This window comes from Canis lupus, chromosome 32 (genome assembly GCF_048164855.1).
Source record: "Canis lupus baileyi chromosome 32, mCanLup2.hap1, whole genome shotgun sequence".
Taxonomy (NCBI): Eukaryota; Metazoa; Chordata; class Mammalia; order Carnivora; family Canidae; genus Canis; species Canis lupus.
The window spans coordinates 34,871,604-34,885,934 of NC_132869.1; the positions used below are offsets into that span (position 1 = coordinate 34,871,604).

At 39.5% G+C, this 14,331-nt stretch overlaps 1 protein-coding gene across 21 annotated transcripts in view; it reads left to right on the forward strand.

Annotated features, from left to right (window-relative positions):
- Positions 1-14,331, forward strand: part of IQCH (IQ motif containing H) — a 214,043-nt gene that overhangs the window by 10,944 nt on the left and 188,768 nt on the right. For all 21 annotated transcript variants that reach the window (XM_072809304.1, XM_072809305.1, XM_072809308.1 and 18 more), the window contains exon 4: positions 10,094-10,211. In XM_072809304.1, the coding sequence (XP_072665405.1) occupies positions 10,094-10,211 (118 nt within the window). The remainder of the gene's footprint in view (positions 1-10,093; positions 10,212-14,331) is intronic.

Here is a 14,331-nt window from a genome sequence, read left to right on the forward strand (position 1 = left end):
GGACTCTGTTTGAAATCAAGGGAAGCCTATAGGCAAAGTGTGAAGCCTTTGTAGACCGCAGCGGACAGATCTGCAGTAGGCTGTGGCCAAAGACTGAGCATTAAAGTAGCAAGTAGGAAAGCCTCAGAATGGGGGGGTTGGGGAAAGCAAACAGGAAAGAAGATGTCTATCTCCAACTCTGATGAAGTTCTCTTGTCCTATCTCTAGCTTTCTCTTTATTCTTCTATCCTGACAAAGAATAGAGGGTCTGGGCCATCCATTTGAAAATTAGGATGGCTGAAGAAGAGCAAACTCTGAAGCAATTACAGCCACAGAGAACCAAGCAGAAAGGTTCTGGAAGAGGTCTTTCTTGTACAATTCTTATCCCTTGCTGAGGAGTATCCTTGCCCACTTAGGATGTGGAAGAGTAAAGGAAGACTTCATCATCAATTGGGGCATGGAGCTGGCTCCCAGAGCAGTCTTTGGATCCTTTCTCTCCTATTCAATAGAATAATAATTGCTGGCCCTCCTGGCAGGAAGATGGGAGCCTGGCAAGTCTGCATGAGCCTCACATGCCTGGGGGACTGTCTCCATCAGAGCTGTGGATGTGTAGTGCTAACGTTGCATGAATTTGAAAATGACATGATAGGAGCCAGGTTGAAAACTGGAGAGAAGTCTAAACTGGGTCTTTTTTTTTTTTTAAGATTATTTATTTATTTATTTATTTATTTATTTATTTATTTATTTTTAATGACAGAGAGAGAGAGAGAGAGGCAGAGGCACAGGCAGAGGGAGAAGCAGGCTCCATGCAGGGACCCTGATGCAGGATTTGATCCCAGGACACCAGGATCACACCCTGAGCCAAAAGCAGACATTCAACCATTGAGCTGCTATGGTGCCCCTAACTGAGCCTTTAAAGTAAGCAGGCCTGAGGTCCTGTGAGTCCAAGTGTGAGTCACAGGGAGTGGCTCAGGGAAGAAGAGAGGCAGTCGATGGAAATGGAAAACAGGAGACCCAGGACCTCTGGAACCGTTGCCTGTGACTGGTATATTCCTGGGTGGGTTAGTCACATGGGACTCTGCACTTGCAGGGGTATCCCAAGAGACTGTCATGAACGGACTTGCCTTCGGAGTCTGTGCCCATGGGGAGTTTTCTATGCAAAGCTGTTTACAGAGCCCAGAATTCTTTTAGGTTCTGCCTGGGGGCAGCAGGACTGGCCAATTCATTGCATTTTTATTCTGAGGTTCCATGACAGTCTTTATAATACTCAAGTAAGAAGGTGGTTTTTCTTCATTGATGGCATGACTCACTAACAGACAAGTTGCTTATCTCAACACTGATCAGGAGGCCAAAGGAGGAGACCTAGCTTATCAAAATTTTGAGTTGGAACAAGCTGGACCTGGACTTTTATCCCACATGGCCTTTAGTCTGAACATTGGGACATGGATCCATAATATGTATTTATTTATAAATTATATATTTACTCTAGGGAATGAATACATTATAAAATATACCAACAAAGAAACATTTAAATAATGAGACAGATTAAACAGCTTAAAAATCTTTCTTTGCTAAATCACAAAGCTTTCTTTTGCTAAAAAAAGGTTATCATAATATTATATAATATCATAATATCATATATTAATCATAATATCATAATCATAATATTCTGGCTGCTTTATCTTGTTCATCAGGATGGCTTTACACTGGCTGTGGCCAATAACCCAAAATACACTCTACACTTAGTGGAGATTCAGCATAGATGCTGATTGAATGGAAGTCCAATTAGTCTACTGGATAATTTTCAAGTTTGCAGTTGGGGGTGGAGATTTGGTGGACTCTTCATAAGTTTGATGGGTTTATCATCATTTTTTGGTCCCTAGTGTGGCTAAAGAAAAGCTCATGATATGAGTAGGTGTCCATTCTGGCATTTTCTTATTTTTCCCTGCTGCCCATTTTCATCATTTTCAAAATTCAGTGTGTGTGTGTGTGTGTGTGTGTGTGTGTGTGGTTTTTATTTTGTTTTTTTTTTTTTTTGCGGGAATCTTTTTAAAACAACTGTCTATTGTCTCAGGATTGAGTGAAAACTAAATGATAGAATCCATAAACCCACTCACTGAGTGGGGTTTTTTTTTGTTTTTTTTTTTTTTTTGGACAATGCTGTAAAAAAAAAAAAAAAAACATGTACTAGTAAAGACCCCACTGTTCATGCTTTTGTGGTTTGGAGTCTCCACTCCCAGGAGGCCTCCAGAACCTCAGGTGACATGACCCCATGAGAAATCCAGGGACAAGCTCAATATTAAATAGTAGCCCAGAGAATTTCTTAATTTCTTATTTGACATATTTCTTAGTTGGTATAAATAGAAGTTCTTATGCTCTTATATTATACAACCAATGGCATTATCTTATGGAGATGTGGGCATCCTATTTGAGAGGCCATGGGTTCTAGAATGATAGTTCTTAAACTTTGGTTTGCAATCCTCTTTCATTGCCTTGCAGGTGGTCCTGGAATTTGCATTTTAACAAACAGTCTTGCTATTCCTTTTTTTTTAAATAATAAACTTATTTTTTATTGGTGTTCAATTTGCCAACATACAGAATAACACCCAGTGCTCATCCCGTCAAGTGCCCCCCTCAGTGCCCGTCACCCAGTCACCCCCACCCCCCGCCCTCCTCCCCTTCCACCACCCCTAGTTTGTTTCCCAGAGTTAGGAGTCTTTATGTTCTGCCTCCCTTTCTGATATTTCCTACCCATTTCTTCTCCCTTCCTTCTATTCCCTTTCACTATTATTTATATTCCCCAAATGAATGAGAACATATAATGTTTGTCCTTCTCCGATTGACTTACTTCACTCAGCATAATACCCTCCAGTTCCATCCACGTTGAAGCAAATGGTGGGTATTTGTCATTTCTAATGGCTGAGTAATATTCCATTGTATACATAAACCACATCTTCTTTATCCATTCATCTTTTGATGGACACCGAGGCTCCTTCCACAGTTTGGCTATTGTGGCCATTGCTGCTATAAACATCGGGGTGCAGGTGTCCCGGCATTTCATTGCATCTGTATCTTTGGGGTAAATCCCCAACAGCGCAATTGCTGGGTGATAGAGCAGGTCTATTTTTAACTCAAAGCTGTGGTCATCAAGACAGTGTGGTACTGGCACAAAAACAGACACATAGAACAATGGAACAGAATAGAGAATCCAGAAGTGGACCCTCAACTTTATGGTCAACTAATATTCGATAAAGGAGGAAAGACTATCCATTGGAAGAAAGACAGTCTCTTCAATAAATGGTGCTGGGAAAATTGGACATCCACATCCAGAAGAATGAAACTAGACCACTCTCTTTCACCATACACAAAGATAAACTCAAAATGGATGAAAGATCTAAATGTGAGACAAGATTCCATCAAAATCCTAGAGGAGAACACAGGCAACACCCTTTTTGAACAGTAACTTCTTCTTCTACGGCCACAGTGGCCACAGTAACTTCTTGCAAGATACATCCACGAAGGCAAAAGAAACAAAAGCAAAAATGAACTATTGGGACTTCATCAAGATAAGAAGCTTTTGCACAGCAAAGGATACAGTCAACAAAACTAAAAGACAACCTACAGAATGGGAGAAGATATTTGCAAATGACATATCAGATAAAGGGCTAGTTTCCAAGATCTATAAAGATCTTATTAAACTCAACAGCAAAGAAACAAACAATCCAATCATGAAATGGGCAAAAGACATGAACAGAAATCTCACAGAGGAAGACAGACATGGCCAACACACACATGAGAAAATGCTCTGCATCACTTGCCATCAGGGAAATACAAATCAAAACCACAATGAGATACCACCTCACACCAGTGAGAATGGGGAAAATTAACAAGGCAGGAAACCACAAATGTTGGAGAGGATGCAGAGAAAAGGGAACCCTCTTACACTGTTGGTGGGAATGTGAACTGGTGCAGCCACTCTGGAAAACTGTGTGGAGGTTCCTCAAACAGTCTTGCTATTCCTAATGCAGATAATTTGTGCTTGGAATCCCTGGAACAAGTAGGACTCCCTGGAATCAGTATTCTTTTGGCCACATAGACAGCCTGCCTCTATATGATCAAGAGCCTAGTCCTGGAAATTCAGCTATCCCATTGCTATGAAGGGTTGGAGTAAGCCTCTTGTGCTAGGAACAAGCCAGTAGTAGGACCTGGCAGTCAGGCTGGTAGGACTGCCACTGTTTGGTTAAACTGTGAGTGTGCTAGAGTGTCAGAGGAGCAACTCCTTCTGAGAGGGGTGCCATACAATTAGGACTGTGGATCCCTGTTGCTCCTTTGACAGCAAGCACAGTTGCTATGAGTAACTGAGAATCAACACTGTTCAGATATATGGGGCTTCTTTCCATCTGTGGAAACCCAGGAAATCAGGAGAGTTCATTCCAAATGACCACTGTCCCTGGATAGACCTTTAAGGATAGACCTTAAAAATAATTTAGAACAGGAGCACCTGGGTGGCTCAGTGGTTGAGCATCTGCCTTTGGTTCAGGGCATGATCCCGGCGACCTGGGATTGAGTCTCACACTGGGCTCCCCAGAGGGAGCCTGCTTCTCCCTCTGCCTATGTCTCTCCCTTTATCTCTCTCTCTCTCTCTCTCTCTCTCTCTCATGAATAAATAAAATCATTAAAAAATAATAATAATTTAGAACAGACCAGATACAATAATCATCATCTTCATTTTTATCATTATTGTGAATTTCATCATTGTCACCAATATCTTCATAATACCTAACAGTTATACAAAGGACTTTATTTTACCCTATGAGGCAGATACTGATCCTTTACTTTTAAAGATGTGCATACTGAGGAACACAGCAGGCCCAGTTTGTGCGGGTCATGAGTAATGAGGCCCAGACTCAAGTCTGGTCACCTGTCTGTGGTTGAACACTCTCCCACACCATTTCAGGCTGCCTGAAAACCAAGAAGCAGCATTTTCACAAAAGATGGTTTTCTTTTCAACAAGAAAGGAAAACCTGGTCATTTTGTCCAGTAGAAACAAAAAATAGGGACACAAAGTGATAACGATGGATTTCAGCAAATACAAGATTTTCCCAGCAGACATGAAGACAGTGATGAGGACATTATCAGAAGTGGCATATTTTCCTCCAAAGAGCTCAACAAGCCTTTGTATTGTTTTCAAAATATGTACCACTATGATCCCCATTTTGTCAGTGATTCTCCTATGTCAACGTGTGGTTCTTCCTCTCACATGACTGGCTTTCATGGATTTTATTGCTTATAATATCTGTTCGCACTGCTCATAACGACCACACTTTGCTTATTGACACTGGGAGGGTGACTACCATCTGTACCAACATGATCAGAACCACACCAAAATCTCCATTTTATATTCTGTCATGCCAGCGTTTGCGAAGGGGAAATAGCAAATAGGTAATAGTGAGCATCAGTGAGAGGGAACGAAGGCGTTTGTGTTGCAAGGTGAGTGTGTATCAGAAGGTATATTTTCCTCATTTGATGAAGCGTCCCGGAGCCCATTCATTGTGGATTGTTACATGGAAGTACACAAATCCCACTTATGTAGACTATGACTACATCCTAATCACAGAGAGAGGTGAAGCACAGGGAACAAGAAAGTAACACTGGTGATCTGCGTGAAGGGCATGTGGATGTGAACTGTTCTTTCCACTTCTCAGTGGGTGTGAAATGTTTTTAAACAAAAAAGGAATTTTTTAAATAGAAAGCAGCATAAAATGAAAAACTAACAAACTGGGGAAACATTTGCAATAGATATAACACAAAAATTGCCAATATTCATAGAAAGAGAGCTCATGCCAATAAAAAAAAAAAAACCCAACTTGACATAGAAGGACATTGACAGACTAAGTCACAGAGATAGAAATGCAGATAACTGTGTGAGGGTGAAAAATGTATAATCTCACTGCGAAACCAGAGAAATGCCAACTAAACAATGTATTACTATTTTTTCTTACAAATTAGGACAACAGATGATTTAAACCATCCTCAAACTCAGAGCTGATAAGTGGCAGTAGGATGGGAATATTTTGATTCTATCACTAAAGGGTTAAGTTGGCCCAAAGCCCCTAAAGGCAATTTCTCAATGGGTGTGAGAGCTTTTCAAAATTGTCATTTTTTAATTTAGTTGTACTTCTAGGAACTTCTCCTAGGAAATAAGACACGTGGACCTCTGTATAAGTTTGTTTACTTTGGTGTTCTATTTTATAGCAATAAATGTGGAAATGCCTTCAAGGTTAACAGTAAAAGCATGATTCAATCTATAGCTCATCTTATGTGTGCATTACATACCTATTAAAACTGATACTGTCCGAGGGGCACCTGGGTGGCTCAATCAGTTCAGCATCTGCCTTCAGCTCAGGTCATGATCACAGGCTCCTGAGCTTGAGCCCTGCATCGGGCTCTCTGCTCAGTGGGGAGTCTGCTTCTCCCTCTGTCAAATAAATAAAATCTTTTTAAAAAGTTTAAAACTGATACTGCCCAAGAAATTCTAATGACATGGAAAGTCCTCACAGTGTATGTTGACAGGGGAGAAAGCAGAATGCAAAATTGTATCTCATTTCAAACTCACTTCTAAATACGTAATGCACAGAATTAAAAAGATTCATAAGAAATACATGAAGAGAGTTTCACCTCTAGGAAGATGGTGTAGACATACTTGCCCCTATTCCTTCTGATAAATACAGCTAAAAAGCCTGGACATTAGATATAAAACATATGAAGGCTTGGAAAGAAGGCAGGCCAGTTAGGGGCCCTAGGACCCAAGGAAGGACATAATGTTCGTGAAGCTCCTGAATTTTCTTTTTGTTTTGTGTATCCTGTTATCCTGTGTTCCTTCTCTCTGAAGAGCTTCTTGTATCATTTCTTGCAAGACAGGTCTCTGGCGAAGAATTCCCTTAGTTTTTGTTTATTTGAGTTTTTATTTCCCCTTTGTCTTTGAAGCATAGTCTCGCTGGATATAGAATTCCAGGTTAGTGAGTTTTTTCTTTCCGTACTTCAATTAGTCCACTCAACTCTCTCCTTGCTTGCATGGCTATGATGTCTGATATAATTTATGTCTCTCTTCTATAGGTAAGTTGGGGTTTTTCTTTGCCTTCTTTCAAGATTTTGTTTTAGTTTTTCATAGTTTGAATAGGATATGCCCTAGGTATAATTTTTTAGGATCTATTCCAGCTTGGTATTCTCTGAGCTCCCTAGATCTGTGATATAGTATCTGTCATTAATTTTGGAGAATTCTCAGCCATTATTACTCAAATATGTCTTCTGCTCCTTTCTTTTTTTTCTGATGTTCTCAGTATATATCTGTTACACCTTTTATAATTGTCCCACAGTTCCTGGACATTCTGGTCTGTTTTGTTCATTCCTTTTTCTCTTTGCATTTCAGTTTAGGAGTTTCTATTGACATTTCTTCAAGTTCACAGATTCTTTTCTTGGCTGTACCCAGTCGATTAATAAACCCATGAAAAGCATTCTTCATTTCTCTTAGTGTTTTTGATTTCTAGAATTTCCTTTATATTCTTTCAATTTCAATATCTCTGCTTATGTATCTGCTCTTGCATGACATCTACATTTTTTCCATTAGAGGCCTAGCCTATTTATCAGAGTGATTTTAAATTCCTTGTCTGATAACTCCACAATCTTTTGTTATATCTGATTCTGATGCTTGCTGTCTCTTTAGACTTTTTTTTTTTTCCTTGACTTTTAGCATTCCTTATCACTTCTTTTGAAAGCTGGACATGATGAATTGGGTAATAGGAAATGAGATGAGTAGGCCTTGAGTAGGAGGTAAGTAGGCCTTTACCTGGCTAGGAGTTGTACTGTGTTTACTGTAACTGTAGGTGTCCGACAATTCAATTTCCTCAGCTGTCTTTGCTTTTGTCCCTCCTGTGGTCTTTGGATTTCCCTAGAAACTCTTTCCTAAATAAGAGTTTCCCTAGAAACTCTTTCCTTTCTTTCCCTAGAAACTCTTTCCTAGCCTTGAAGTCCTCTCATCTGTGATCTTCTGTTATACACAGAAGATCTATATGCCTGTAGATGTAGGGTGTTGGAGGGACACATTCAATACTCCTTGATCTGGCCTCCCATCTTTAACTGGGTCTGTTCCTCCAGACTGTTACCTTCACAAGTCTTTCTTGGTATCCCCCTCAGAGGTGAGACAGGAAGAATGGAGGGGGCTGGAGTTAGCTAGTTGCCCTTTCTCAGGCCAGATAATAATTTTCCTTGAGAGCCGGCCTTTAATACAGAGAACAGAACAAGGGACAGAACTCTCTGGGAGTAGTTTGAAATGATTTATTTTCACTCCCCACTGCTAAAAGCAGGAGGGGATTTTTCTCAGACTTAATGGTAAGAACATGGTGGGGTTCCTGGAGGTAAAACTTAGGCAAGTCTGCCCCCCACCCACCAAGGCTTGGACCCTCAGAGTTGTTTGGTGATTTTTTTTTTTTTAAAGATTGTATTTATTCATTTATTTGAGAGAAAGAACACAAGCATGGAGGAGTGGCAGAGGGAGAGGGAGAAGTAGACTCTCCACCGAGTGGGGAACCCGATGCAGGATTTGATCCCAAGACCCAGGGATCATGACCTGAACTGAAGGCAGACACTTAACCAACTGCCCCACCCAGGCACCCCCAGCCCCTCAGAGGTTTGTTTTTTTACCCCCTCAGAGTTTTTAATGCTCAAGCTAATGCACACTGAGCCTCTGGCAATTTGTTAAGTAAAGTTAAACTGTTCTTGCCAATTCCAGTTCCAGCAGGAGGCTTCCACTCTGTAACTTTATCCAGGTCTGTCCATGTGTCTTTGTTTCTCTCCAGTTTTCAGGGCAGTAGTTTTCCCTGTGATCCCAATTCTCTGATAGATCAAAGAAGAATTGCTTTTCAGTTTGTTCAGCTTTTTCTTATCATCCCCATCCTCACAATAACTTCATGTTGAAATGAAGTCAGGAGTCCACAAACTTTTTTTTTTTTTTTTTTGATTTTATTTATTTAGGGACACCTGGGTGGCTCAGCAGTTGAGCATCTGTCTTTGGCTAAGGGCAGGATCCCAGTGTCTAGGGATCGAGTCCCACATCGGGCTCCCTGCATGGAGCCTGCTTCTCCCTCTGCCTGTATCTTTGCCTGTGTGTGTGTGTGTGTGTGTGTGTGTGTGTGTGTGTGTGAGATGAATAAAAGATTTTTGAAAGATTTAAAATTTTTTAAATTTTAGATTAAAATTTTAAGATTTTTGAAATCTTTTTAAAAAAAGATTTTATTTATTCATGAGAGACATGGAGAGAGAGGTAGGGACATAGAGGGAGAAGGAGGCTCTCTGCAGGGAGCCTGATACGAGACTCCATCCCAGGACTCTGGGATCAAGACCTGAGCCAAAGGCAGATGCTCAACCACTGAGCCACCCAGGCATCCCCACAAATTTTTCTTAATGATGATTTTACAAACATGGACATCACAGTAGAGTCAAGAGATTGAATTTAACTGATCTTAATTATTTTGACCATTTTAAGGTCTGCTTTCAAATGAAAAGTTTTAAGACACACATTACACAGTTGTTCTTACAACTTTGTTTTTACACTGCACTCCCATGGAGCTGCCCACTGCTTAATAAGGAGGACCTTTCACCACCTTTGATCCCCAAGTCTTTGAAACTATATAAAATAGCAGAAATTTAAAGAATATAAGTGCTAACTGCTTAGGGACCAGCATGTTGAATATATTTAGCATCGGCCATTCTGTAATTTAGTTTTACAAAACAAAATACAGCATGCTGGATTTTTCTCTACCAAAAAATGTTTTATATTTTATAGTATAGTAATTATGTCAGTCGTGGGTCATACAACCTCAGCCAGAGATAGAGCTTTTCACTCATGTTATAGTGGTCATCATCAGACTCAGAAGTTGCTCTGCTTAATAAAACAAGTGCGGTTCTATAATGGTAAAAATGCTAAAGTTGACCTAGCTTATTGTAATTACCATTAGGATATTTCCTGTAAAATCTAACTTAACTAGGAAGCAAATTACAATTTGTGGTTGTTAAATTCAATTTTAAATTTTCTTTTTCTTTCTTTTTTTAAACTTAGGTTGCTTCCAGCTGTAATTGATCAGAAATCATTTGTTTTCCCTCTAGAATCTGAGGGTAAACTTTGGCAAACCCAAAGACAGCATGGTACATTTCCACATGCCTTTCCAAAAATAAAGGTAGGAATAGAGAAATCCATAGAGACAGAAAGGGGATTCGTGGTTGGGGAGTCTGAGAGAGGGGAGGCTGAGGAGGGACATGTGATGGATATATCAAGTGTCTTTTTGGGATGATGAAACATTCTGGAATTTGATAGTGGTGATGGTTGCTCCACTCTGTGGATCTACTAAACACCATTGAATTGTACACTTCAGAAGGGTAATTTTAAGGTATATGAAATATGTCTCAATAAAGCTGTTAGGGAAAAAATAAAACCTTTTCAGAGTAAAGGCAGGAAATTTATTTTGTGTTCTAAATGAGAAAACATGCCACTGGTGTTTCAGATATGTTCATGGCACAGTCAGTTTCTATCACAAAAGTGCTTTCTTCAGAACGCAAAATATATCAAAACACAGTGCCTTCAAATTTTTTAACTAGCAATAATTGCGTCTCAGATAAGCCAATGGCTACCATGCTGCCATTGTGCAAAGCTAGAAGTTTTGAACAGGGCCCTTGGAAGGCAAGTTTCCAGGTGGCAAGGGATAGAGCCCAAGAGGTTACTGATTTTACCTGCTGGAGGCTCTTGCAATTGGATTCCTGTTTCTTCCCCAACTCCGCAAAAGTGGTAACAGCTCACCTCCTGTCAGTGCTTTAGGAACACTAACTTGATTAACCTTCAGAAAGATCCTAGAGGGACGTGCTATTATTGTCTTCATTTCATTGATGGAGAAGCCAAGATTCAGAAATATTAAAGAAATTGACCAAGATGACACAGCTAGTAAGTGTCAGAGCCAGGATTGTGTGCCCAGAAATACAGCGATAAGCACTGTGGTACCCCCGCTTTAAATAATAGCTTCACTGAGGTATTATTAATATACCATAAAATTTACCCTTTGATGTGTACATTCAGTGGTTCTTAGTATATTCACCAAACTTTGCAGCCATTCCATGATACCCTTTTTTACATCGGTGTTACCCATATTTTTCCTCTATCACACTTGACAAAATTTGTAACTAGATTTTTTTAAATGTCTATTTTCCCACTAGAATATAAGCTTAATGAGGGCAGGAGCCATGTCTGTTTGTTACTATACATTGCCAGGGAATTCTCAATAAATGTTTGTTGAATGAAGAAATGAAACCGTAGAGACCTCTTAGGGTGTGCTCACCCCCATGTAGAATCAGTCCAGGTTCCACTACATTCCCAAAGCAGCCTGCTTCTACCTTCATCACTGTACTTCTTACATTGAGTTGTTCAGCGGAGTATTTACTATGTGCCAAGAACTGTCAGAGACACACTGTGATAGACGATGCCAGGTCCCTGCTCTCAGAGCTTGTGTTCTAGTTGGTGGAGCTAGATCGTTGATAAGAAGACACCAGATAATAATAAAGGCTCTCCTGATAACACAGAATGCCTTGATAAAGGGAGCTTGAATTTCTTATCTCCTTACTATTAACTCTCTGCCTCTGTTAAAAAAATTTTTTTCTTAAGAATCTCACGAGGATCACTGTTGGTCCACAAGTGGAAGATTAGAGCTCTCTGGTTTATAAGGCCAATGAAACAAACTATCTGAAATTAGGACTATTTAGAATATATGGCTGCTATTATTATTCCAGGGGAAAAAAAAAAAACTATCACCAGAAATTTATTTTCCCGAAAGAGTTTTGAATCCTGGCAAATGATCACAAAGATAAGAAATCTTATGTGTTGAACATAACCCTGGAGTTCTTGTAAATACTGTTAGCATGGGTGAGCTTCATTTAAAAGGGGCACGAACTGTTTCCTACCCAGACTTTACCTCCTGGGCCTAGATCCCTATTGTTGTTTTATTTCTAATATCAGTGACATCTGCTTAAAAATGCATAACCACTGACACACAAGACAGCCCTAATTTTGCATTGTAAACTCAATGACAAACAGTGCTGTTTTGCCAGCTGTTCCTGCAAGCCTACTATACCAACTTAAAAGCTTGTATTATTAAGTAGCAGTGAAATCCAACTGGGATATTGCCACCTTTAATTGCCTACTGCCAACCTGTTCAACTAGGTAAACCCCAGTTGTTTCTTTAAGCTCTCTTTCTCAAAAGTAGATAACTATCTTTGGAATTCCACTTCATGCCAAAAAACTTACACAACAATTAGGAGTTGCGCAATTATAATTCCAAGTCATGATTAAGAATTGTTTCTTTGGACAGCTATATGCAAAAGAGTGAAACTGGACCATTTTTCACACCATACACAAAAATAAACTTAAAATGGATTAATGACCTAAATGTGAGACCTGAAACCATATAACTCCTAGAAGGAAATAGGCAGTAATCTCTTTGACTTTGGCCTTAGCAACATTTTCTTAGATGTGTCTCCTTAGGCAAGGGAAACAAAAGCAAAAATAAGCTATTTGGATTACACCAAAATAAAAAACTTTTGTACAGCAAAGGAAACCATCAACAAAACACCAAGGCAACCTACTGAATGAGAAAATATATTTGCAAATGATAAAGGGTTAATATCCAAAATATATTTAAAAACTTATACAATGAAACACTAAAAAAAATAATAATGGGCATTACATAAAAACTAAAAATGGGCAGAGCACCCGAATGGATATTTTCCTGAGGAAAACATACAGACACCCAACAGGCACATGAAAAAAATGATCAATACCACTCATCATCAGGGAAATGCAAATCAAAACCACAATGAGATATGACCTCACATCTGTCAAAATGGTGAGAATCATAAAGATAAGAACCAAGTGTTGTGAGGATGTGGAGGAAAGGGGAACCCTGGTGTATTGTCGGTGGGAATGTAAATTGGTGCAGCCATTGCTGAGAGCTGTATGGAGGTTACTCAAAAAGTTAAAAATAGAAATACCATATGATCTAGTGATTCCACTACTGGGTATTTACCCAAAGAAAATGAAAACACTCATTCAAAAAGATACATGAATCCCTACGTCTACTGCAGTATTATTTACAATAGACAAGATATGGAAGCAGCCCAAGTGTCCATCCACAGATGAATGATAAAGAAGAGGTGGTGTGTGCCCCCCCCACAGTGGAATATTACTCAATCCTAAAAAAGAATGAGATGTTACCATCTGTGACAACATGGATGGACCTCGAGGGTGTTATGCCAAGTGAAATAATTCAAACAGAGAAAGGCAGATACTATATGATCTCCTATGATTTCACTTCCATATGGAACCTAAAAAACCAAGTAAACAAACAAATACCAGACTCTTAAATACAGAGAATAAACTGGTGGTTGCCTCAGGGGAGGTAGATAGAGGATGGGCAAAATAAAGGGGATTAAGTTGTACAAACTTGCAGTTATAAAAAGTAAGTCACAGAGATGAAAAGTACAGCATAGGGAATATAGTCAATAATATTGTAAAAAAAGAGAATTGTTTATTAATCTTTTTTTACATTTGAAAAAGCCATATTGTGATGACTTTTCTTTACAGTGTGTCTTTGTTCCACATCAACTACCATCTCAACCTCTCTTTGGGGTACCTTAGATTATAGGCACACGTGTACTCGTACAGATAAATAAATGATTTGAAGTAAAAACAATGAAGGAGGAAGTGGAGGAAAGAAAAGAAGAAGAAAAAGTTCATAGGCCAAGAGAGTATTTGATTTTCTTGTTGTATCTGGCAAGCTAATTCCTATACTCTTCAGATCAAGGACCTACTTACAAGCATGACATAGTTGGTTCTGTTTGTGGGGCAGGAAAGATAAACCCATCTCATTGCTCGAGAATTATTCCCTATATTAATTCCATAAAATGGATGCCTTAGCAGTCAAACAAACCTAAAAAACTGTGATCTAATACAATGCAGCATTGTGCATTATCTGTATCTAAGATGGGAACACTCTGATTTTGTGATTTTGGATTGAATTGAGAAAGTGGTTCTCAAACTTTAATCAAAAAGGTTTTAGACAGCCCAGGTGGGGGTGGCTCAGCGGTTTAGCGCCGCCTTCAGCCCAGAGCGTGATCCAGGAATCCCGGGATCGAATCCCACGTCAGGCTCCTTGCATGGAGCCTGCTTCTCCCTCTGCCTGTGTCTCTGCCTCTTTCCCTCTCTCTGTGTCTTTCATGAATAAATAAATTAAAAAAAAAAGAGGTTTTGAGGACTCT